The sequence below is a fragment of the Papio anubis genome, chromosome 7, assembly GCF_008728515.1.
Source record: "Papio anubis isolate 15944 chromosome 7, Panubis1.0, whole genome shotgun sequence".
Taxonomy (NCBI): Eukaryota; Metazoa; Chordata; class Mammalia; order Primates; family Cercopithecidae; genus Papio; species Papio anubis.
In genome coordinates this window covers 110917201-110942023 of record NC_044982.1, presented here as the reverse complement: position 1 = coordinate 110942023, position 24823 = coordinate 110917201, and the positions used below count along the sequence as shown (strand labels likewise).

Here is a 24823-nt window from a genome sequence, read left to right as displayed (position 1 = left end):
TGGTATCTCTGGGCACTACACAGTGCAAGGGACAGGGAAAAAGGGCTTTTCCAGAGGAGAGTGATCTGCATCTTGGAGGAATTCTAGAACATGTTCGAGGAATGGTGACTGGGGCTTCTGGAGCCAAGGGCTGACTCAGGGAACAGATCTCAGCTCAAGGTGAGGTCATTTTTTTCTCCTGCATGTCCCTCTAGCTGCTGACATTTTACCTCTTCAAGGACTGACTCAAATGCCATCTCCATTGTGGCATCTTCCTTGATCACCACCCAACCTGCTTCTGAGACTTCTGAGTTTCTCCCTCGCTAGATCTGGAGGGCAGCGGTGGGTCTTGTTCATTTTTTGTTCTCACAGTGCACTTCATAGAGACTGGCTTGGGAAGCCTTCGTAGGATTGGACTGGCCCTCAGAGGAAGTTTAGCAGGTAGGAGAACTGCCTTAATACTTAGGAAGCTTCCTAGTGTGAATGCCAGCATCATCACTTACTAGCTGTACTTCAGTTTTCTCATAGGGTTGTTGTGAAGATTAAATGAAGATTGGACAAAGTCAATCAATGTTTATTTCACAATCACTGAGCAGCAAGTATTCCTTGTGTACCAGTGTCTGTTCCAGAAACGAAGTCATAAGAGATCATCAAGATTATCTCTGGACTTAAGGCATATCTTCTCTCTCTCTCTTTTTTTTTGAAAGAGTCTCGCTCTGTCACCCAGACTGGAGTGCAGTGCCATGATCTCGGCTCACTGCAACCTCTGCCACCTGGGTTCAAGCGATTCTGATGCCTCAGTCTCCTGAGTCGCTGGGATTACAGGCATGTGCCACCACGCCCAGCTAATTTTTGTATTTTCAGTAGAGACAGGGTTTCGCCATGTTGGTCAGGCTGGTCTCCAACTCCTGACTTCAAGTGATCCACCTGCATCGGCCACCCAAAGTGCTGGGATTACAGGCGTGAGCCACCACGCCTGGCCCAAAGCATATCTTCTCAATGGCACACAGCAGAAGAGAATGTGATGTTTCCCAGGAGAGGTGGGAGCCAAGGGCTAGAGGACTCTGAGTAGGGAGAGGGGGACACATTTGTGGGTCTTGGGAGCTTTTACAACTTTTACTACTTCCGAACATGTAAGCTGAGTCTTGACAAGGAGCTGGAATTTCAGCCAGTAGAAGTGGGGCAACAGGGCATTGAAGCTGAGGGAATGGCATGACCATAGGCACAGAGAGGTAAAATATGGGAAGTATTTGGGGGCTGGCCAGCAGTCCTAGTTGGCTGGCGCTCCAGGTCTTTGGGGCTGGAAGGGGTGGTGGGAAATCAGGCTGAAAAAAGACAGTGGTGTGAGAGGAGAGTGCAAGGGAGAGCCAGGGGGTTTCAGAGCCAGGGCGAGCCCTGGTCAGAGCTGTGCCTGAAGGGGAAGACCGGGAGGGCAGGTTGGCGGGTGAAGAGGCTGTTATAAGAGCCTGTGCCCGAGGTGCTCAGACCTGAAGGAGGGCAGGGGTGACACATTGGGGTTGGAGGAACTGTGGGAGAACACTTCAGGATGGAACTGTCAGGGCCTGATGAGGGGGAGAGGCCCAATGGAAAGGGGCTGATAAAAGCCCTCCTTCCTGACAAGGCCACAGACTTAGCTGCAGTTTATTATTTAGGTCATAAAAGCGCTTGGGATCACTCCTCTACTGCACTCATCACCTCTCTGGGTGGGTGGGCAGCTCCTCTCTGGATAGAACCCTTCCCAGGGTAGGGTAGCAGAGACCTGGTTTAAACACCTGACCTCCCTTGGCACCCAGCTAGAGGCCTGGCCATCAGCAGGAGAGGAGCTCAGGAGTTTGTGATGGACAGGGAGAGGACGAGGGGAAAGGTAAGTATGGATGTTATTTCTTCAGAGAAGCATTCCCTGATCTCCAGGTTAGGTTTGAATCAGGTTGCCTGATTTTGCCTTGCCATAGCTCCTTGCTCTTTTGCTTCTTGGCACAACAGTTTTAATGACATATGTGTGTGACACTTGATTGATGCCTGTCTTTCCTACTGGACACTAAGCCCCAGCACTTAAAACAGTGCCTGGCATCTAGTTGACCCTCAGAAATATTTGTAGAGCTAAAAAGACAGATTAGTAGTTGCCTGGGATTGATGACAGGAGCGGGATTGACTATAAATGGACACAAGGAACATTTTTATATGCTCAAAAACTGGATTGTGGTGATGGTTGTGCAACTGTTTACATATACTAAAAATCATCGAACTGTACACTTTGAGTAAACGTTATGATATATAAATTGTACTTCAATAAAGCTGGTAAAAAATAAAATTCGGCCAGGCACAGTGGCTCATTTTGTGAGCCTGGGGCGAGCAGATCGCTGGGCTTAGTAATTATTTGATCCCAGGAGGTCGAGGCTTTGTAGTGAACCTCTTCGCGCTACTGCACTCCAGCTTGGGTGAGAGAGCGAGACTCAGTCTCAAAAAAATAAAAATCAAAATTTGTGGAATGAGAAAATTATGTGTCTTCCTCCACGGGATTGTAAACTCTATGAGAAGCGCTATATCCCCAAGATCCTAGAAGATTAATCAGCACCTAGTAGGTGTGGAACAAACGTCTTATCTAAACAGCGAGTCAATGAACCAGGGAGTAGAGGAGGAAGCTTTCCCTGAGATCCCGGCTAGGCAGTTTCCGGGTCCGCCTGGCGCTCAGCCAGGAAAGTCACAGAGAGACGAGCCCGGCCATTGGCCAGTGGAATGTCCAGGGGCGGGGCAGCGAGCGAGCGCGAAGCCATCCTGAGGCGGTCTCGGGGGCGGGGCTCCTGGGGGGCGTGGCCGTGCAGGGGCGGGCTCCGAGGGTGGGGAGGGCGCTGCTGCTGCCGCTGTCGCCGCGGAGCCAGGAGGGAAAGCGATGGCTGGGCCCGCGTGGATCTCCAAGGTGAGCGCTGGCAGGCCGGCGTGTGGCAGGGAGGCTGGTCGCGAGGGCTGGCAGGAGAGCCGGCCGCGTGCCAGGTGTGGGCGGGCGCGCAGGCCAGACAGGGTGGCGGTGGCGGCCCGCGGGGTCAGCTTAGGAGCCGGTCCTGGCCGCCCGTGCCCCGCGCTCCGTGGCCGGCTCGCAGTTTATGGGCCGCCCCGGGCCCGGTCAGCAGCGCAGAGGCGGGGACGGCGTCAAGGTCAAGGCGGGGGGCGCCGGTCCTGCTCCTGCCGAGACCCGGCTGCCGTCACCCGCATCCGCCCGGGCCAGAGTCCAGGCTTCGCGCCGAGCCCGGGAAAGTTACGGGAACCTCTGCCCTGGCTGCGGCCCTGCTGCCGGACTGATCCTCTCAGCAACGCCCAGACCTCTCATCCGCTGTCTCTGCGGCTCTTGGCCGGGGAACCGCAGGTGCCACGGGCACTGGCGTTGAGCTTGGGAGGTTTTCCCAGGTGAGAGAATCCTGGGGCCCTTTTCCCTATCAGATTGTTTTCCCTTTGGCGCTCTTCCCAGTCAGACCTCTAGTGCTCTTGTAGCTATTTCCCCTTCAGAGGATATAGGGCATCTTACACCTTGGAATTACCATCTGAACCTTCAGAGAGAGACCAGGAGAGCCTTCCTTTTACCTTTCATTGGTGGGAATCCTGCAATCTGGATTCCCAGATTTAGCTCTCCTTGACAGCTCAGATGCCGGAGCTGGAAAGGGTTTTAGATCATCTATGCGGTTCCTTAGCTTCTCAGTGGACCTAACCTGTGCCTGAAGAAGAACTTGCTCAAGGTCACACAGGAGGTCGGTGTCAGCTGGGAGAGGAACCTAGGTGTCTTGGTTCCCATTTCCCAAGGTCACATAACAAATTATGGGTACAGGCCATCAGACCTCAAGTCTCCTGTTGCTACGAAAGGGTGGTCCCCTAGGAATCCATAAACAATTTAACGTTTTTCTATAAGTTTGATACTACTTTTCTCTCTTTTTTTCGGTTTAAAGAGAGGTCCAGAGATGCACTGTTATTTAATGAAAAGATCTCTGTACTGGAATTTAGGAGTCCCAGATTTAAATCCTAGCAATGCCACTGATTGACTATGTGACCCTAAGTAAATTGCTAAACATCTCTAAGCCTTAATATGCCCATCTGTGAATATCTATACTTAACATCACGGAGTTGTTTGAGTATTAAATAAAATAATGTATGCGAAAGCACTTGGTATTTACGGAAGGAACACAAAAATCTGAAGCTTTCTTATCAATATGTTTATCTGTCATCCAACAGACAGTGGTTTTCATGGGCATCATTAACTGTTTTTTTTGTTTGTTTGTTTGTTTTTTGAGACGGAGTCTCGCTCTGTCGCCCAGGCTAGAGTGCAGTGTCGCGATCTCTGCTCACTGCAAGCTCCGCCTCCCGAGTTCACGCCATTCTCCTGCCTCAGCCTCCGAGTAGCTGGGACTACAGTCGCGCACCACCACGCCCGGCTAATTTTTTGTATTTTTAGTAGAGACGGGGTTTCACTGTGTTAGTCAGGATGGTCTTGATTTTCTGACCTCGTGATCCGCCCGCCTCGGCCTCCCAAAGTGCTGGGATTACAGGCGTGAGCCACCGCGCCCGGCGTTAACTGGCTTTTTTGTTCAATAACTAGATTCTACTTTGTCACGCTCTTCAGACCCAGATTTGCTTGTGTTGATAAGGCTTATGTCACATTTGCTCCTAAAAGTAAAGCAACTTCTGTGTCACTGTGAAAACTGAACTCAGTCCTTTAATCTCTGAACTTACATTAAATACCCAATTCATCTTTGGTAGGTACATTTGCCTTCACAGTGAGGCACTAAAGCAACACTTGATAATGATTGTGCTGGTAAATTTGTTTTGCCTTTAGTGTGATCTGCACGAAAAAACCCTCATAGTAGGTATTCAGAAAGTGTTGGGTTGTGGAGTCAGACGATGAGGTTCTCTGACATGTACTCCCTGTGTGACCTTTGGCAGAGTCATTTGACTTCTGGGCCAGCTTCTCACTTTAGGGATTGGAGCAGAAGGTGGCTCAGAGGCTGACCCCAGGATGGTGGAGGTGCAGAACTGGATGCAGTGGTGGAGGTGCAGATGGTGGAGGTGCAGAACTGGATGGTGGAGGTGCAGAACTGGATGCCGGTTTCAATCAGGACAGTTCCTCTGTTGAGTTTCCATTTAAGATTGATTGTTTGTGGCCAGGCATGGTGGCTCATGCCTGTAACTCTAGCACTTTGGGAGGCCAAGGGGGGCAGATCACTTGAGGTGGAGAATTCAAGACCAGCCTGGCCAACATGTTGGAACCCCATCTCTACTAAAAATACAAAAATTTGCTGGGCATGGTGGCGTGCTCCTGTAATCCCAGCTACTCAGGAGGCTGAGGCAGGAGAATCGCTTGAACCCAGGATGTGGAGGTGTGGTAAGTGGAGATCATGCTCTTACCTGGGTAACAGCAAGACTCTGTCTTAAAAAATTTTTTTTTTTTTTAACGCATCTCAGAACCCGTGTACAACATTATTTACATGTTTTTAAGTTGGAGCCCGGAGGTAAAAAAGGAAATGAGTTACAGATTAAGATGGCCCACGACCTGAAGTCCAAAGTTCAGGGTTTTGGTCCAGGCTCCATCAACCTGGCTTCAGTTTCCTCATCTGAAAAGTGCCACTAATGCCTATCTCTACAGGTTTTATATAAATAAAATGATGTGAGATATATATATATATATGAGTATATGAGTATTCTATATAGTAGAAATCCTGCCGTCTCAGGTCTCAGCCTTCCATGTAGTTGGGACTACTGGTGTGTGCCACCATACCGGCTAATATTTAAAATTTTTTTGTAGAGGTAGGAGTCTCACTCTGTTGCCTAGGCTGATTGGTCAGATCTTCTGTCACAAAGACATAAGCTAGTTTTGTGTGAATGTCTTTTTCCTCTTTTTTGGGCTGGGAGAGGAGAAAGAACTCATGTCACTTTTTTTTTTTTTTTTTTTTTTTGAGACAGAGTTTCGATCCTGTTGCCCAGGCTGGAGTGGAATGGCATGATCTTGGCTCACTGCAACCTCCACCTCCCAGGTTCAAGTGATTCTCCTGCCTCAGCCTCCCAAGTAGCTGGGATTACAGGCACCCACCATCACACCCGGCTGATATTTGTGTTTTTAGTAGAGACAGGGTTTCACCACATTGGCCAGGCTGGTCTTGAACTCCTGACCTCAGGTGATCCACCCGCCTCAGCCTCCCAAAGTGCTGGGATTACAAGCCTGAGCCACTGCACCCGGCCTTCTTTTTTTTTTAAATAGAGTTTTGCTCTCGTTGCCCAGGCTGGAGTGCAATGGCGCGATCTTGGCTCACTGCAACGTCTGCCTCCCGGCTTCAAGTGATTCTCCTCCCGCAGCCTCCTGAGTAGCTGGGATTACAGGCATGTGCCACCACGCCCGGCTAATTTTGTATTTTTAGTAGAGACAGGGTTTCTTCATGTTGGTCAGGCTGGTCTTGAACTCCTGACCTCAGGTGATCTGCCCGCCTCAGCCTCCCAAAGTGCTGGGATTACAGGCGTGAGCCACCGCACCCAGCCTCATGTCAGTTTTATTCTCTGTCCGTCACAAAGTAACCTTTAAAGGGTGGTTTGGGAAGTTTTATTTTACTTAAAGTTCTGGGTCGTTGTGATGACTTAGGTGCGGTACTACTTTATTCTAAGATCATGCAAGAGTGATGACAAACATGGAAAAGAAGATCATTGCAAGTATTAATGCTATTTGCTGGGTTGGAAACTCTTCAGGTAGAGATGTGACTGAGGCTGGACTCAGTTTCTTTTGTTTTTAATTATTGATTACCTTCTATGAGCCAGGGACTGTTCTAGACACTAGATACAACAGTGAACAAAACACAAATCCTTACGCTCCTGGGTTTCCATTGCTGCCCCCAGCATACGCAGGTAGGATGGGTTTACATGTTAAAATCAGTCATTTTGGTCTGGTCCTTTTCATTCTTTCCTTTTTTTTTTTTTTTTTTTGGTCCGTTACCCAGGCTGGAGTGCAGAGGCTGATTTTCATAGCTCACAGAAACCTCAAACTCCTGGGCTCAAGCAGTCCTGAGCTCAAGCCGACTCAGCCTCCCACGTAGCTGAGACCATTGGTGTGCGCCACCATACCTGGCTAATTTTGTAGAGACAGGGTCTCACTTTGTTGCCCAGGCTGGTTGGTTGGGTCTTCTGTCACAAGGACATGAGTTTTGTGTGAATGTCTTTTCCTTCTTTTTTGTTCAGGGAGAGAAGAAAGGACACGTGCCCATTTTCTTGTCACAAAGTAGCCTTTAAATGGCCTCCCTTCTAATAGCCCACTCGCTGGTGGATGAATCATGCCCTAGGATTAACATTTTGGCCAATGGTTTTGGCATAGAGTATTCTTTTGGATTTGGCCGTGTCTTATTTTCAACGCAGAGTCATCACTATAGATACCAGAAGATTAGAGAATAAAATTCATTCATACCTTTTTTGGCTATTGGTTGTTAGATGCCAATAAATATTTCAGCAAAGGTTCGGACCCCAGAAAAAAATATCAAGACAGGGTACAACAAATGTGTCTTTGCTCATGTATCTAGCAGGAGAAAAAGTTGCTTTTAAAAAAATTTAATGCGGCTGGGTGCGGTGGCTCATGCCTGTAATTCCAGCACTCCTGGGTGTCCAAGGTGGGTGGATCACCTGAGGTCAGGAGTTTGAGACCAGCCTGGCCAACATGGAGAAACCCCATCTCTACTAAAAATACAAAAAGCTTAGCTGGGCGTGGTGGCGCATGCCTGTAATCCCACCTACTTTCAGGAGGCTGAGGCAGGAGAATCGCTTGAACCCGGGAGGTGGAGGTTGCAGTGAGCCGAGGTTGCACCATTGCACTCCAGCCTGGGCAACAAGAGTGAAACTCTGTCTCAAAAAAAAAAAAAAAAAAAAAAATTAATGCATTTTAATACCTTTGGTCTATGTAGATTCTTTTTTTATATTGTTTATAGTAACGTAGTATGACTTTGTACCTGTTCTCAAGGACTAAGTTATTAAAGTTTATAATAAACCTTTAAAATTTATATTTCTGGTATATGATAATGTTAATTGGAGAGAAAAAAAAAAAAAAACACGTACCAGTGGTAATATCTTGGTGTGGTAGGATTACTGGATAACTTTTATTTTATTTTTTGTATCTTTTCCTAGTCCCAGCAAACTGACAGTAATGACCACATTACCTATATTATTAGAAGAAACAATAATTTATTTAAAATCTTTATTCTGTATGGCATGGGCATCAGATGGTATTAAATAAACTTTCTTAGATTTTACTATAAAGTGTAATTTCTTAATATTCACAGAATAGATACAATGTATAATTGAAGGAGCACTGGACCAGGAGTCAGAAGACCTGTATGTGGGTTTCCATTTTGCCAATTATTCGCTGTGTGACCTTAGGCAAATCCTCTTCTTTGGGACCAGTGTCTTCCCTTATGAAATAAGCAAGTTGCCAGGTGTCGTGGTGCACACCTGTAATCCCACCTACTCAGGAGGCTGAAGCAAGAGGGTCACCTGAGCCCGGGAGCTGGAGGCTGTAGCGAGTTATGATTGTGCCTTTGAATAGTCACTGCACTCCATCCTGGGCAACCTAGGGAGACTCCGTCTCAAAAAGCCTAAAACAACAAGAAATAAGTGAGTTGTGCTCTGGATTTCATGAGGAACATCCTGGCTCTAAAATTAATAGTTATTTTCTTAGAGTATATATTACCCTTAAATTGACCTGATGGTCAAGAATGTTGGCACAAAATGATCCACTCATCTGAGAAAAGTCCGTATGTTTGAGCTGAAAAAGTAGGTTTATTCTATCTTCAACATCTTTTATTTGACAACTTATATTAGTTAAATTGACTTTGAAATATATAGTACTTAGGTTGTCAATCTAAAGTAAAAATTTGAGTATTTAGGCTTTCAAATCTGAGATAGCTTGCCACATTGAGCTAATACATGAGATTTGTATTCCTGGGAAGCTACTGAATATATCTGTGCCAAGTTGCAGCATTACCAACCATCAGGACTTCCTCGCTCTTCTTTACTGTGTGTGGTTTAATTCTGTGCATGATGTCTCTCTGTTGATATTAATATAGGTCTCTCGGCTGCTGGGGGCATTCCACAACCCAAAACAGGTGACCAGAGGTTTTACTGGTGGTGTGAGTATAATTATGTCTTTTATTTTTTCCTTTTAGAAGTTTCTCAAGAAAGATGCTCTAATATATTTATTACACAGCATTTTATCTCCATTCATTTAAAATTAGGGAAAATTGGCCGTATTTATAATGTATGTTGAAATTATTGACTGACATGCACAAATCTATTAGGTTACTTGCACATTTGAAAGAATTGTCTGACAGCTGGCTATGTAAGTTTGTCACATTAATATCTTCAAGGAGCCTTATTAAAAATAGATAGAAAGTACCCTTGAGCCTGTTATTTTATTTCACAATCTTGTTTCGGTGAGACAGCTTTTTTCAAAACTTGTACAAGTTGAGAGAAAATTGTTGAGAAGCTTCAAAACCTGCTTTGCGTTGTTATTTTATGAGCTTCCCTAAACCCAGTAGATGGAATGCCAATTAGGAATGCCTCGAACATCTATCAGCCCTATAGGCTTGTACTTTCCTTATATAGGCTTTGTAGACTATCGCAGTAGTAGATCATCTGTTGTTCATTAAATCTGCTGCTTTTAGAATTCCTAGCATCAGAGTTCTGTGCTTTAAAAGCTGATACCACATTTTTGGAACATTCTAAGACTGTGGGTCAGTGACTTCCTATTTGTTTTTATTCCCGCCCCCGCCTTTTACGGAATCTGATTTGGATTTCATAATTCCTATACTCCCATATAACATCTATGCCATGTAAGATTTATAAGACCATAGTACTTTTTTTCCTCCATTTACTTTCTGTATTGTGGAAGAAAAGTAGATTTTCTGTTGACTTGATGACATTTATTATTACATGTTGGGAGAACAGGAAGAAGCAGCCAAAGCGTTCTTTTGGCTCTGCTTATGCCAAGAATGCAGGATAGGGCTTGCACTTCAAGCTGGAGGATAGCCATGCTAGCATTTCAAACGCATTCTGAAAGCGAATAAGATGATCATTGCTGTCTGCTATTATTTAATTTTCAGGCGATTTATTTGAAAAAAAAAATTTGCTTGATGGAGGAGATTATTTTTGAAGAAATAAGATAATATATTTATTTTTTTAAAGATTTCTTCAACCTGAGAAAACTGGTATGAGCCTTAGCCCTGGCTAAGACTGAGGTGGGAGACTGAGGTGGGAGACTTGCTTAAGGCCAGGAGTTCGAGGCTGCAGTGAGCTGTGGTGACACCTGTGAGTAGCCACTGCGCTCTTGCCTGGCAACGTAGTGAGTCCTCATCTCTAAAAAATAAAAACTGAAAATTAGAAAGATGAAAAAAATAAAAATGTCTCTTCAGTTGTACAGAAAAAAATCAGAAATAATTAGTCCACCAATCTGGGCAGACAATCATTGGAAGCAAAGGACCAAGGAAACTTGAATTAGTGATTTTTTTTAAATGCAGTTCAAGCAACTAGAATTGAAAAAAAGCCAAGCCCCTAGGTGGGGTGAAGTCCCAAGATAATAAAATATATGGTTCCCAAATGGAAAAAGAGGTGCTCATCTTCTCCCTTACGTATTTTTATTTCTGCGTTTGAAATGCTGGCTTCGTTTTGCCTGAAGCCTTAGAGTAAATCATTGCTGTTACATTATAAAAACAATAATTGTCATTCTAAGTGTGACTCAGGCTTTGCAGGTATGATGACGGATATTATTCTTTTTAGTTGCAGATCAACTTTGCCAAGCTTATGTAGATTACTCTTAGATTTAAGCAGACAGTTTTATAGCGGAACTAAGAAAAAAATGGAAGCTCTCTTGATAAAAAGTCTGATTTTCCCTGAGTACCAAAACAGACCTCAGTAATATTTTAGAAATGTGTCTGAAAGTGTTTTGCAAGACTGAAGAAGAAGTTGCATGAGAAGCTTTCCGGGATCACAATGAAAAGGAAAGGAAAACACTTGCCTTCATGAGAAACCCTCTAAATTTTAGTGAGAGAACATGGTTAATTTTTTGTTGTTGTTGTCTTTGGTTTTAAAGGTTTGAATTAATTGGTCTCTTTGCAGCTTGTCTGAAAGAAATAGCAATTAGGAAATCTACTTGATAGTTTAATTTATTTTCGTTTAAGTAAAGAGTATCATTTGGGTTCTTTTTAAAACCTCTGAACTCAGGTAAGAGCAGGATTGCAGAGTCTCTGTCTGTTGATTCCTGCCTCCCCTTTGATGACCCTGGGGGAGGTATATCTGTTTTCTTAACAACATTTGAATCTCTCTGAGACATCTCATAAAGTGGATTTCTCTGTCAAAATATTCTTTTTTAAGCCTTCAAAAATAAAAATTCTTATTGTCTTCTTTGATGATTTCTTATGTTCAGGTTCAGACAGTAACTTTAATTCCAGGAGATGGTATTGGCCCAGAAATTTCAGCTGCAGTTATGAAGATTTTTGATGCTGCCAAAGTAAGTGGACTTAAAAAATACATTTAATGATGATTCACTGAAAAGTTTTCTTAGCCAGTTGGATTCTGTGAACTTTTAGGATGCATTGTACACATTTCTATGAAATTTAGTAAGGTCTGTTGTTCATCTCCACAGATTGTCACTTTAACAGTGTGTATCTCAGTGTTTGCTACTGCCATTATTTCTTTCCTTCCTTCCTTCCTTCCTTCCTTCCTTCCTTCCTTCCTTCCTTCCTTCCTTCCTTCCTTCCTTCCTTCCTTCCTTTCTTCTCTTTCTCTCTTTCTCTCTTTCAATGAGGTCTCACTCTATTCCCCAGGCTGGTCTTGAACTCCTAGGGCTCAAGCGATCCTCCCACCTTCACCTCCCAAAGTGCTTGGATTATAGGCGTGAGCCATCGCACCTGGCTGGCTGCTCCTATTGTTGATAGTTTAAACTCCTGCGTTGGCATCAGTTGTATGTAAAGTAATCAAAGTAGTACTGTAGTATTTGTGGATCTTTAAGTCCTGCTTGGGTTTGAGATCTTTTAAGCCCTGCCAAATCACCCACCTTTTTGCAAAAAAAAAAAAAAAAAAAAAAAAACTAGAATTGATGTTTCAAAAATCTATATAGGCGCTTTTGAAATAATCTATATAGGCGCTTTTGAAATAATCTCTTTAAAATAAAGTTTTTGATGTGTTATCAAGAATGGAGTGTTATTACTTCTAACAGCTGAGCCTTTGATACAGGTAGATAATTTTAAAATTCTGTAAGTGGATTCAGCTGTAAGCTGCTTGTGACCAGCACTGTGTCTGTCTCTGAACTTCTGTCCTAGGACATGCTCAATGTGCTGGCTGTTAAATGTGTGTGTACACACATGAAGGATGTAGGTAGAGAGAAAGGGATGTTTGTTTATACCTTCAACTGGTACATTCATAGGTTATGCAATACATATATATATATATATGGGATCTGATTTGGATTTCATAATTCCTATATTCCTATATATATATTCCTATACTTCATATATATATTTCTATACTTCATATATATATATATATATTTTTTTTTTTTTTGAGACAGAGTTTTGCTCTTGTTGCCCAGGCTGAAGTGCAGTGGAGCGATCTTGGCTCACTGCAACCTCTACCTCCTGGGTTCAAGTGATTCTTCTGTCTCAACTTCCCAAATAGCTGGGATTATAGGCACATGCCACCACACCTGGCTAATTTTTGTATTTTTAGTAGAGATGGGTTTCATTATATCGGTCAGGATGATCTCGAACTCCTGACCTCAGGTGATCTGCCCACCTTGGCCTCCAGGATTACAGGTGTGAGCCACTGGGCCTGGCCTATATATATATATTTTAAAATATAATATTGTTTTTTAAAAACGGCTTTATCAAGATATAATTCATCCTTTTATTTATTTTTTATTTTTATTTTTCATTTGTTTTGAGACATTGTTTCACTCTTAATGCACAGGCTGGGGTGCAATGGCGTGATCTTGGCTCACTGCAACCTCTGTCTCCCAGGTTCAAGCTATTCTCCTGCCTCAGCCTCCCGAGTAGCTGGGATTACAGGTGCCCGCGACCACACCCAGCTAATTTTTGTATTTTTAGTAGAGGCGGGGTTTCACCATGTTGGCCAGGCTGGGCTAGAACTCCTGACCTCAGGTGATCTACCCACCTTGGCTTCCCAAAGTATAGGGATTACAGGCATTGAGCCACCACGCTGGGCCTAATTCATCCTTATAAAGTGCACCTTTCAATCCAGTGGTTTTTAGTACATTCACAGAGTCATGCAGCCATCACCACAATCTAATTTTGGACCATTTTCCTCACCCAAAAAGAAACCCCATACCCTATGCAGTCGCTCCCCATTTCGTCTCTCTCCCTCCCTACCTCCTCCCCCTTTTTCCTCCCCAGCCCTAGGCAGCCAACCACTCATCTACTTTCTATATCTATAGGTTTGCCTATTTGGGACATTTCATATAAATAGAATCTTATATGGTCTTTTATGATTGGCTTCTTTCACTTAGCATGATGTTTTTAAGTTTCATCCATGTATCAGTACTATAAAATGTTTCTGTGAACCATATTCCTCTGTTCTTTATGATACTCTAATTATAGCCACTCTTAAGAGCCCTTGTGGAAAACAAATAAGTGGGCAGGTGGTGGCTGGGAGTGATGACTGGGCACAGGTAATGTGGAGAATTCCTCTGGGCCTGCTAGAGAATGACATCTCTTCTTGCATGCCAGGAACTTTCTGGACCTTTACTGTTTTTAGCAGTCACATCCAAAGTTGAAAAAGGGCTGAGCATGGTAGCTCACATCTGTAATCCCAGCACTTTGGGAGGCTGAGGTGGGCAGATCACCTGAGGTCAGTAGTTCGAGACCAGCCTGGCAAGACCCCGTCTCTACAAAAAAAAATACAAAAAATATTAGCTGGGTGTGGTGACGTGCGCCTGTAATCCCAACTACTTGGGAGGCTGAGGCAAGAGAATCGCTTGAACCTGGGAGGCGGAGGTTACAGTGAGCCAAGATCGTGCCACTGCACTCTAGCCTGGTCAACAGAGCGGGACTCTGTCTCAAAAACAAAGTTGAAAGTTGAATAAGTTTGTTCATCATTGCAGTATGAATGTCAGTTTCCTTTAAGTCTCTCCAGCTCACTGTGCTCTGTAATGTGGCATCTAGGCACCTATTCAGTGGGAGGAGCGGAACGTCACTGCCATTCAAGGACCCGGAGGAAAGTGGATGATCCCTTCAGAGGCTAAAGAGTCCATGGATAAGAACAAGATGGGCTTGAAAGGTAGCACTGAAGTAGAGACCGGGGTTTTTACAGATTTCCACTACAGGGGTTACATAGTTTTGAAAATTTATGCATTTAAACTGAATAAGGCCTGGCCTTCTGTGAAAGTAAAGCCATTCTTTTATGAAGAAACTACTCACAGTAAGATGCTTTATTCATTTGGGATATTTTTTTCCCCCAGTAAAAGCATTAAAGTATTACTGGATGATGCCAAATGACAGTATCTCTATTTAATCTTGAACTATATGTATCTTTTGCTTAATTTTTACATTTGTATATTTATTTATTTATTTTAATTATTTTTTGCGACAGAGTCTCGCTCTGTCGCCCAGGCTGGAGTGCAGTGGTGTGATCACAGCTCACTGCAGCCTTGACCTCCTGAGCTCAAGCGATCCTCTCACCTCAGCCTCCCGAGTAGATGGGACTACAGGTGTGCCACCATGCCCAGCTAATTTTTAAAAAAGTTTTTTGTAGAGATTCGGTCTCACTATGTTTCCCAGGCTGATCTGGAATACCTAAGCTCAAGCAATCCTTCTGCCTCTGCCTCCCAAAGTGCTGGGTTTACAGGCCTGACTGAGCCACTGTGCCTGGCCTACATTTTTATCATTATTTTAATTAATACATGTTTAAGCCCATGATTCAAAAATACTAGCATGGGGTAGATTTAAATTCAGCATAGGCTTTATTTTTATATTTTTTGAGAGTCTTGCTCTGTCGCCCAGGCTGGAGTGCAGTGGCGTGATCTCGGCTCACTATAACCTCCGCCTCCCAGGTTCAAGCTATTCTCCTGCCTCAGCCTCCAAGTAGCTGGGACTACAGGCACGCACAACAATGCCCAGCTAATTTTTGTATTTTTAGTAGAGACAGGGTTTCCCCATGTTGGCCAGGCTGGTCTTGGACTCCTGACCTCAAGTGATCCGCCTGCCTTGGCTTCCCAAAGTGCTAGGATTACAGGCCTGAGCCACCGCGCCCGGCAAGCATAGGCTTTAAAACCACAGACAGAACCAACATTGAATCTCATCTCTGCTACTTACTGGCTAGAAGGCTTGGGCAAATTTTTTATTCTTAGTTTCTTTTTTCTTTTTTCTTCATTTTCAAATGACAGTAACAGAGTTGCTGTTGTACAGGTTGATGGTAAAGATTAGATCATGTCAAGCACATGATTACAATGCTTGATCCTCAGGAAGTTCTTAAGATAAGAAATGCAGTTCATGTTTCAGAAAGCTCCCATGAGGAAGTTTTCCTCCTTCATTTGAGTCTCAGGTAGAGAGTGAATTAGAGGCAGAACACATTTCACAAGGTAGCCTAGGTGGGTTAGTAGGTCACAGCTGAGACCAGAATGCCTTCTAGTGTCATCTGAGTTTTCTTCTGTATAACAGGCCCTTTGAAGACCCCAATAGCAGCTGGTCACCCATCTATGAATTTACTGCTGCGCAAAACATTTGACCTTTATGCAAATGTTCGACCATGTGTCTCTATCGAAGGCTATAAAACCCCTTACACTGATGTAAATATTGTGACCATTCGAGAGAACACAGAAGGAGAATACAGTGGAATTGAGCATGTGGTATGTTCACTCCAGATTCCTTTTTATTCCTGCTTGGACTGCTTTCTGTGCATCTGGGACCCCAGAGACAGAACTGCTTTATCTCTGTGAGGAATTGTGGGTGTTTGTCTTGGTACCGGGTGTCTGGCTGACAGTACTCAAACAGATGTAAGGCATGGTGGTTCAGGCCACAAGCTTGGGAATATGCCCTCTGAATTTTGAATCCCTCACTTCACAGGGATGCTCTTCCGCAGGTGACTGTTCCTGCATCTCAGCTTTCTTCATCTGTGCAGTGGGGCTCATAATACCTCTTATGGCTGGAGTTAATATGAACCCCATTGACATAACAGTGTGTGTGATTAGTCATGCTAGCTGGCACTGTGCAGGCCTGCCACAAATGTTACTGTCTACTCCCCACCCTCTGTCTCCCACGGCGTTGCTGTCACACGCTTTCCAGCGAGGCGGGACTTCCTCTCTTGCAGATCGTTGATGGAGTTGTGCAGAGTATCAAGCTCATCACCGAGGGGGCGAGCAAGCGCATTGCTGAGTTTGCCTTTGAGTATGCCCGGAATAACCACCGGAGCAACGTCACGGCGGTGCACAAAGCCAACATCATGTGAGCTCCTTGCGGGGACCGGCACCCCATCTTGCTTTGTTGTGGGAGAGCAGTGACAGGGCCTCCCTTTCTCCTCTTCAGCTTGCTCCTTGATTCCTAATATCTTTGAAAAAGAACTTTGTAACAATCCAAAGATCCGGCATCTCTCTTCTGTCAGAGTCTCCCCTTTTTTTTTTTTTTTTTTTTTTTTTTTTTTTTGAGACGGAGTCTCTTTGTGTTGCCCAGGCTGGAGTGCAGTGGTGCGATCTTGGCTCACTACAACCTCCGCCTCCCAGGTTCCAGCAATTCTCCTGCCTCAGCTCCCTGAGTAGCTGGGACTACAGGCCCATGCCACCATGCCTGGCTAATTTTTGTATTTTCAGTTGAGACGGGGTTTCACCATGTTGGCCAGGCTAGTCTCAAACTCCTGACCTTAGTTGATCCACTTGCCTTGGGCTTCCAAAGTGCTAGGATTACAGGCATGAGCCACTGTGCCCGGCCTGGAGTCTCCTGTTTACTGTGCCTCACTGGGCGAATGACAGGAGCAAATGAGGAGGGGATAGTGATTCAGGTCCTGGAAGCTCAAGGAGGGACTGAGGGTTATCAGGAAAGGAAGCTGGAGCCTCTGGGTCCCCAGATGCTGTGGCCATCAGCAGAGGCCACATAGCATACGTTTTAGAAGTGGAATAGTGGGAGGCTTAAAGTAGTGCTAACAATACCTGATGTGTTACTTTGGCCATTTAAATTCTCATTCAGAGGCTGTTAAAGTCCTCTGAATATGTTAACAGTTTTCCTAACCTAAGAGAAGCATTGAACATGCAAAACAGTAAAACTATTTAAATTATTATGTTAACCTTTGAAAGCAGTTTTAATCATATTAGTGGATATTTCTTCATTCTTGTTAGACAACACTATAAAAATATAGTCTTCTCTATTATCATCAAACTATTTTATATTTTTACCCTTTTATACTTTCAGAAGGATCCTAAGATATTTTCAGCTTATATTTTATTAACTACCTAAGAAATAATTTTATTGTAATTGAGATCAGGTAGCTTGGCTTCTGGAACTTAAATTTCTTGAACTTACTTTACTTCTTTGATTTGATTCTTTTCTTTCTGTAAGACTTTTTTTTCAGCAGTTTTTATTTGATTAAATACAGGCGGATGTCAGATGGGCTTTTTCTACAAAAATGCAGGGAAGTTGCAGAAAACTGTAAAGATATTAAATTTAATGAGATGTACCTTGATACAGTATGTTTGAATGTAAGTATATATTCACACTTACCTGCTACTTTTTGTGGTGAATAGTGTGTGTGTTGTGGGGATGCAGATTTTGATTACTAAATGCACAAATGTATTCCTTGTAGATGGTACAAGATCCTTCCCAATTTGATGTTCTTGTTATGCCAAATTTGTATGGAGACATCCTTAGGTGAGTCTGGCTGCAACCTTTTTATTTTAGCCTATAATTTACTTATAAACATCCTAACATAATTATGGCTTAACATTTTCAATTGAGTATTATAAAATAAAGTGTTACAACGTATGAATTGAATTCTAACAATTCAGGTTGTGATATGAATTATTACATGTTGGGTGGCTTGTTCCTTCATTTATTTGCCAAATCATCACTGGGCTCTTTCTCCCTAATCATTAGCTCACTCTTCCCAGTTTTTAAATGTTTCATTGATTGACTGATTTCAAGGTTTTGTTATGTATAGCTAGGTAGGTGGGTGGTGGTTGTTACTATTTTTTGGTAACTTTTGACATCATTTCAGACTTACAGAAAAGTTGTAAGAATGGCACAAAGAATTCCCTTGTACTCAACACCCAGATTCCACATTCCCCAGATGTCAGCATTTTATCACATTTACTTTATTACTCCTTCCCATTTTCCCTCCCTTCCTCCTTCCTCCCTTCCTCTTCCTCCTCTCCTCCTTTGTCTGTGCCTCTCTCTCTCTCTCTCTCTCTCTCTCTTTTACACACACACACACAGAGTGAGAGAGAGAGATAAGATGTTGGCCAAATGGTGATTTTCTAAGGCCATTTTTTCTGTATTTATGAGTTGGCACACAACTGTAAGAATGTTTTTCCTTCTTGTTTATCTGTCAATATGGACATGGTTTTGTTTTTCTTTCTTTTTTTTTATGATAGGGTCTTGCTCTGTCTCTCAGGCTGGAGTGCAGTGGCACGATCTTGGCTCACTGCAACCTCCACCTCCCAGGTTCGAGTGTTTCTCCTGCCTCAGCCCCCTGAGTAGTTGGTATTATTACAGGTGCACACCACCACACCTGGCTAATTTTTGTATTTTTAGTAGAGACGGGGTTTCGCGATGTTGGCCAGGCTGGTCTCAAACTCCTGACCTCAAGTGATCTGCCCACCTTGGCCTCCCAAAGTGCTGGGATTACAGGTGTGAGCCACTGAGCCTGGCTGTGGACATGGTTTTCTGTTTTATTCAGTGATATATCCATAATAATCATGAATATTGATGCCTAGGTTGTCCTAACTTGGCTGGTGGGGATCCCTTCACCATGTCTCCTGTGTCCTTTTGACACGGCCCTTCGTTCTTTGAACCTTGCCTTGCTTTCTGACACAGTAAGCTGCTCGAGCTCATCTGTATTTTCCTAACCTTAGCCCTGGAATCAGCCATTTATCCAAGGAACGCTAGTTCCTTTTAGTGGAGAATGATAATTAAAAACTAAAATCTGGGTGCTAGGTGAGATGTTTTATTTTTCAAAACATTCTTTGAAATGCTTTTCTTCCCCTAGTGACCTGTGTGCAGGATTGATCGGAGGTCTTGGTGTGACACCAAGTGGCAACATTGGAGCCAATGGGGTTGCAATTTTTGAGTCGGTAAGGAGCCTGACACCTGAAACAGAATTCAGGTCAGAACAGCATGTGAACTCAGGAGGAGTTATCTGTATAAGTACGCTTTAATTCATTTTTCAAATTGTCAAAACAAAATGATGCTTTTTTTTTTTCTTGAGATGGAGTCTTGCTCCATCACCCAGGCTAGAGTGCAGTGGTGCGATCTTGGCTCGCTACAACCTCTGCCTCCCAGGTTCAAGTGATTCTCCTGCCTCAGCCTCTCAAGTAGCTGGGATTACAGGTGTGTGCCACCACACCTGGCTAATTTTTATATTTTTAGTAGAGATGGGGTTTCACCATGTTGGCCAGGCTGTTCTTGAACTCCTGATCTCAGATGATCCATCCGCCTTGGCCTCCCAAAGTGCTGGGATTACAGGTGTGAGCCATTGCGCCCAGCCTGTGTTTGTTATATGTACATATATATATGTTTGGTTTATCTCTTCATTTCCCTCCAGATATTTGTTATGTATCCTTCCTTCCTTAAAATATTTTACCAAAAATTGACTGAAAAAGATTGTTGGTCTATATTTTTATACTTAAAAAAAATTAGTTTAGCTCTTTATTTCTCCAAGTCTTTATTTATTTATTTATTTTTGAGTTGGGGCCTTGTTCTGTCACCCAGGCTGGAGTACACTGGTGTGATCATAGCTCACTGCAGGCTTGAACTGCTAGGCTTAAGCAATCCTCCTGCCTCAGCCTCCCAAGTAGCTGGCACTGTAGTCACACACCACCACACCTGGCTAATTTCTAATTTTTTTGTAGAAATGGGGTCTCACTATGTTTCCCAGGCTGGTCTTGAACTCCTGACCTCAAGTGATCCTCCTGGCCTATCAAAGTGTTGCGATTACAGGTGTGAGCTATCACGCCCAACCCAGACTTTATTTCTTCTGTCCGTATCAGATGAATTGCACGCAGTAGCTTTCAGTGCATATTTTCTATTGCTGAGGAAAGATGATTAAGACTCCAGCTTCCCCAGAAGAGGACTGTTAGTTCTTGTCTCTCCCCTGATGATGCTACTTTTCCCAATGTGTAGGTTCATGGGACAGCTCCAGACATTGCAGGCAAGGACATGGCGAATCCCACAGCCCTGCTGCTCAGTGCCGTGATGATGTTGCGCCACATGGGACTTTTTGACCATGCTGCAAGAATTGAGGCTGCATGTTTTGCTACAATTAAGGATGGAAAGGTAACAGGAATCTTGATTTACTGATGCTGGGTAAAATGCATTGCTTCCATGTGTTTTATCTGAGTAAAAGGGACAGTGACAGATAATAGTTCTCACGCGGACCCAAGCATTTGATGTTGAACAAGGATTCTTAATGTGAGTCCCAGATTGAATGGGGTATGTGTGCATATGTGTGCATTTTCTGAGGTGAGGATCTAGATATTTCATCCAAAAAAAGTTAAGAAGCACTGACATCAAGACATCAGTGTACAGTGGAAAGGTCAGTGGTTTGGGAGCCAGCATCAGGTACATGCCCAATTATCCTATTATTAGCTGTGTGACCTTGGCAAGGTGCATTGATTTTTTTTTTTTTTTTTTTTTTGAGACAGAGTCTTGCTCTGTCTCCCAGGCTGGGGTGCGGTGTCACAGTCTTGGCTCACTGCAACCTCCACCTCCCTGGTTCAAGTGATTCTCCTGCCTCAGCCTCCCTAGTAGCTGGGATGATAGGTGTGTGCCACCACGCTCAACTAATTTTTGTACTTTTAGTAGAGATGGGGTTTCACCATGCTGGCCAGGCTGGTTTCGAACTCCTGACCTCAAGTAATCCTCCCGCCCAGCCTCCCAAAGTGCTGGGATTACAGGCCTGAGCCACTGCACCCAGCCAGGTTCATTGATTTTTATAGACAACTTTTTCCTCTTCATAACAAACGTCTATTGAGTGTACCTTATAAGGTGTGAAGAATAACATGATGAATAGGGTAACATGCTGAGCCTCAAGGAGCTGGGAATCTAGTGGCAGATACAGATGCAGATGTGCCTCTAATACAATAGTCTTATATGTCACACTATGTGCATCTATAATACAAAAGCAATCCAGAAGTTTTATAAAAGTAATAACTAATATTAATTGAATACTTACACAACTTTCAAGTTCTTTATATATCTCAGCAAAGTTTTTCTATAACTCTTTGAAATAGATGCTATAATTCCATTTTATAGATGAGGAAACTGAGGTACAGAGAGATTAAATAATTTGTCCAAGGTTTTACAGCTCCTAAATGACCAAGTTGGTATTAACACCCAGTCTGGGTCTTACCCAACAAGCTTCTCTGCCTCCGTAAGCAACTGTGGCCCGTGGAAGAAGTGTGGTGGGTTATTTCCAAAGTGAGAGGAGATAATGCACTTGAAGACTCATCCCTAATTTGAGGTCCTTTTTAACAAAAATTGTGAAAAATATGCGTAACATAAAATTTACCATTTTAGCCATATTTAGGTATACAGTTCAATAATGTTAAGTACATTCACATTGTAACGTAACCATCGCTGTCAGTCATCTCCAGATCAGTTTCATTTTCTCAAACTGAGACTCTGCACCCATTAAACAGTAACTTTCCCTTCCCCCTCCCATCCTCTGGCACCCGCCGTTCTGCTTCCTGTCTCTATGAATTTGACTACTCTAGGTACCTCATGTAAGTGGAATCATACAGCATTTGTCCTTTAAGTCTGGCTTATTTCACTTAGCATAGTATCTTCAAAGTTGGTCCCTTCTTTTAAAAAGAATTCTGTAATTTGAAATTATATCGTGATAGTCACATTGGAGGTCATATGATTTTCTTATTCTTTAAAGTTATATTTGGGAAGTTATAATCTACAGCCCAGTAGGGAGGTGCCTGAATTACACAGTGAGCCCTTTTATTGTGTAGGATGGAAAGATAAAGAGAATTAAATATATTGGGGTCTGTATGCAGGAAAGAAAGGATAAGCTGGTAGAACAGATCGGTTGTATGGGAGGCTTTCTTTCCTAAAGAGGGAGGTTTAAGAGTTAATGATTTAGGCAGCTGTGGTGGTGCATGCCTGTAGTTGCAGCTATAGGCTGAGGCAGGAGGATCACCTTAGCCTCTGAGTTCAAGACCAGACTGGGCCACATAATGAGACCCCATCTCTTTTTTTAAAAAGAAGAGTTAGTGATTTAAATATTTCCTTCGTATTTGTTTCCCAGCCTCCAAAAATAGATCAGATACAAAAATTAGTTGGGTATGGTGGCATGCACTTGTAATCCCAGCTATTCGGGAGGTTGAGGCAGGAGAATCGCTTGAACCCAGGAGGCAGAGGTTGTGGTGAGCTGGGATCGTGCCACTGCACTCCAGCCTGGGCAACAGAGTGAGACTCCATCTCAAAAAATAATAATAAAAACAAAAATAGATCAAAATATGTCTCAGGTCTATTCCTGAGACATATTTCCCAAGGATTTTTATGAAACTTCTTGTTTAGATTTGCTCTTATTTAAATATCCATGACCAACTAATCTGTATTAGGGTCCATTGTGTGAACAAAGGGAAAATTTTGGTAAAGCTCCCTTTGCATCGAGAGCGCCTTATTCTTTGCGGAGTGTGTTGTATACACTATGAGATTGGATCCCGATCCTCCTGGGCTGGGTAGATGGTGGTGGAGTGGTTCCTCACTTGGAAATGAGGAACTAAATGAAAGAGCAGCCAAGTAACTTGCCCAGGTGGCATCTCACTGAGGGCTTTAAAATCTTCTTGGTTTAGTTTAGTTTGTGGATACATCTTTTATTTTTGCTTTTTCCTTTTCTCAGAGCTTGACAAAAGATTTGGGAGGCAATGCAAAATGCTCAGACTTCACAGAGGAAATCTGTCGCCGAGTAAAAGATTTAGATTAATGCTTCTACGACTGGTATTTGCATCAGTCACTCTAAATGGACACCACATAAACCTCTATTTAGAATACCTACGTATGTATGCATTGGTTTACTTGTTTCTTGACAGTACATTTTTAGATCTGGCCTTTTCTTAATGAAATCTGTGCAAAAGATGCAGGTGGATGTCCCTAGGTCTGTTTTCAAAGAACTTTTTCCAAGTGCTTGTTTTATTTATTAAGTGTCTACCTGGTAAATGTTTTTTTTTGTAAACTCTGAGTGGACTGTATCATTTGCTCTTCTAAACCATTTTACACTTAAGTTAAAATAGTTTATCTTCAGCTGTAAATATCAGGATACAGAATTAATAAGAGAAAATGTCTAACTTTTTAAGAAAAACCTTATTTTCTTTGGTTGTTGAAAAACATAATGGAAATAAAACAGGATATTGATATAATAGCACAAAATGACACTCTTATAAAACTAAATGGGCACAAGAGAAATTTCCTGGGAAAGTTCACATCAAAGAGTGAATGTGGTATATTTCTAAATGATATGGAAAATAGAGACAGATTTGTCCTTTACAGAAATTACTGATTATGAATAAAAACTTCAGATCCGAGAAATATATAATGAGAGATATAATTTTTGTTAATGACAAAGGTAATATATTGGATACAAAAACACAAATGTATTGCGCATTCAATTATTTTGTTGTCTTGAGATTTAATATTCTTTCCAAGAGCTTTTAATGAAGCAGAGAGCTAGTACTTCATTTTCATTGGATACATTTTCAGCATCATGAGTTGTCACAGCCTCTGAGCCCCTGATCTTAAGCCAGAAGGTCTGAGTGTATTGTAAACTTATTCTTGCACGTTGCTGTTTGGGAATGGACCACACTGCAGCTGGTAGTTCTGGGGGTGATACTGCTGAAAGGCCTGAACACATGTATTTTGGCTGCAATTGAGGAACTCGGGATGCTGACTATTAATTTTGTATTTCAGCAACTGCCCCTTCTCCTATCCCAGAGCACCAATTACTGCCCTCTGCCTCAGCAGTACAAGATGACATTCCAAAGACTGGAGGCGACTCAGCCTGAGTTAATTCACAAAATTGTGCCATGCTGGGGCCTGAGCTTGGGCTTAGGCTTGGGCTCAGCTTTTGACCTTCAGGTGTCTCCTTTCCCTTCCTGCCTTCCTCTCCCTTATCCTCCGCTGCAGCATGATTTTCTTAATCTTCAGACACTCACTATTTTCATGAACAGTTACCCTCTGGCCCCACAACCAAAGACAACTCATGACCTCCCTTGGCCCTTGTGTAACATTGCAAACCTGTGGCTTTGCCAAATGTACCCAGGTCACAAGGGGATTTTTTTTTTTTTTAGCAATGATATTCCTGTCTGGGTCACTTTTTAAGCTTGTAAGCAGACTTATAATCTTAAATGTATTTTCCTTTGTTTAAGCTGCTGCTTTCTCTGTTTCATTGGCTTGAGCTAGTTATCAGTGGCTCTTGGGTTCAAAGTAATAAAGAATTCCAAAACTGATTGAGATGTTTGCTTTCTCTACCTGTTTCCTGTTCAGATGCCTTCAGTCATTTTGGCTCCGCCTGCTACTGAGAATGGCTGCTTCCCATATTTAGAGTGGAAGTGGGGTGGTCTGGTGGCGACAGGCTAACGTAGAGTTGGCTGTTTTTATGAGAATGCTCCACTTGATGCCAT

The 24823-nt window shown here is 43.1% G+C and overlaps 1 protein-coding gene and 1 long non-coding RNA gene across 4 annotated transcripts; both read left to right on the top strand.

The window, feature by feature from the left end:
- The first annotated feature begins 1801 nt into the window (after nucleotides 1-1801).
- On the top strand, nucleotides 1802-24649 carry IDH3A (isocitrate dehydrogenase (NAD(+)) 3 catalytic subunit alpha). Of its 3 annotated transcripts, none has more exons than XM_021940797.2 (11): nucleotides 1802-1843; nucleotides 9054-9116; nucleotides 11408-11491; nucleotides 14160-14274; nucleotides 15654-15841; nucleotides 16303-16436; nucleotides 17578-17680; nucleotides 17785-17849; nucleotides 19186-19270; nucleotides 20319-20471; nucleotides 23047-24649. In XM_021940797.2, the coding sequence occupies exons 1-11, from the start codon at nucleotides 1817-1819 to the stop codon at nucleotides 23128-23130; spliced, it is 1101 nt and encodes a 366-aa protein (XP_021796489.1). In that variant the 5' UTR covers nucleotides 1802-1816; the 3' UTR covers nucleotides 23131-24649. The 3 variants fall into 3 exon arrangements, with proteins under 3 accessions (XP_021796489.1, XP_009208974.1, XP_021796490.1); XM_009210710.4 differs by lacking the exon at nucleotides 1802-1843 and adding an exon at nucleotides 2801-2896; XM_021940798.2 differs by lacking the exon at nucleotides 1802-1843 and adding an exon at nucleotides 3318-3381.
- LOC116275785 lies at nucleotides 4437-5398 on the top strand. The gene is made up of 2 exons (XR_004185088.1): nucleotides 4437-4987; nucleotides 5050-5398. It is a non-coding gene; the product is annotated as an uncharacterized LOC116275785 (long non-coding RNA).
- Nucleotides 24650-24823: the final 174 nt, after the last annotated feature.

Excerpts from the sequence above, each read along its gene's own strand:
- IDH3A (XM_021940797.2), top strand. The coding sequence starts at position 1,817 with ATGGACAGGGAGAGGACGAGGGGAAAG. Across the intron at positions 15,842-16,302 it reads ACAGTGGAATTGAGCATGTG|ATCGTTGATGGAGTTGTGCA; the intron begins GTATGTTCACTC and ends CCTCTCTTGCAG. Across the intron at positions 19,271-20,318 it reads GGGTTGCAATTTTTGAGTCG|GTTCATGGGACAGCTCCAGA; the intron begins GTAAGGAGCCTG and ends CCCAATGTGTAG.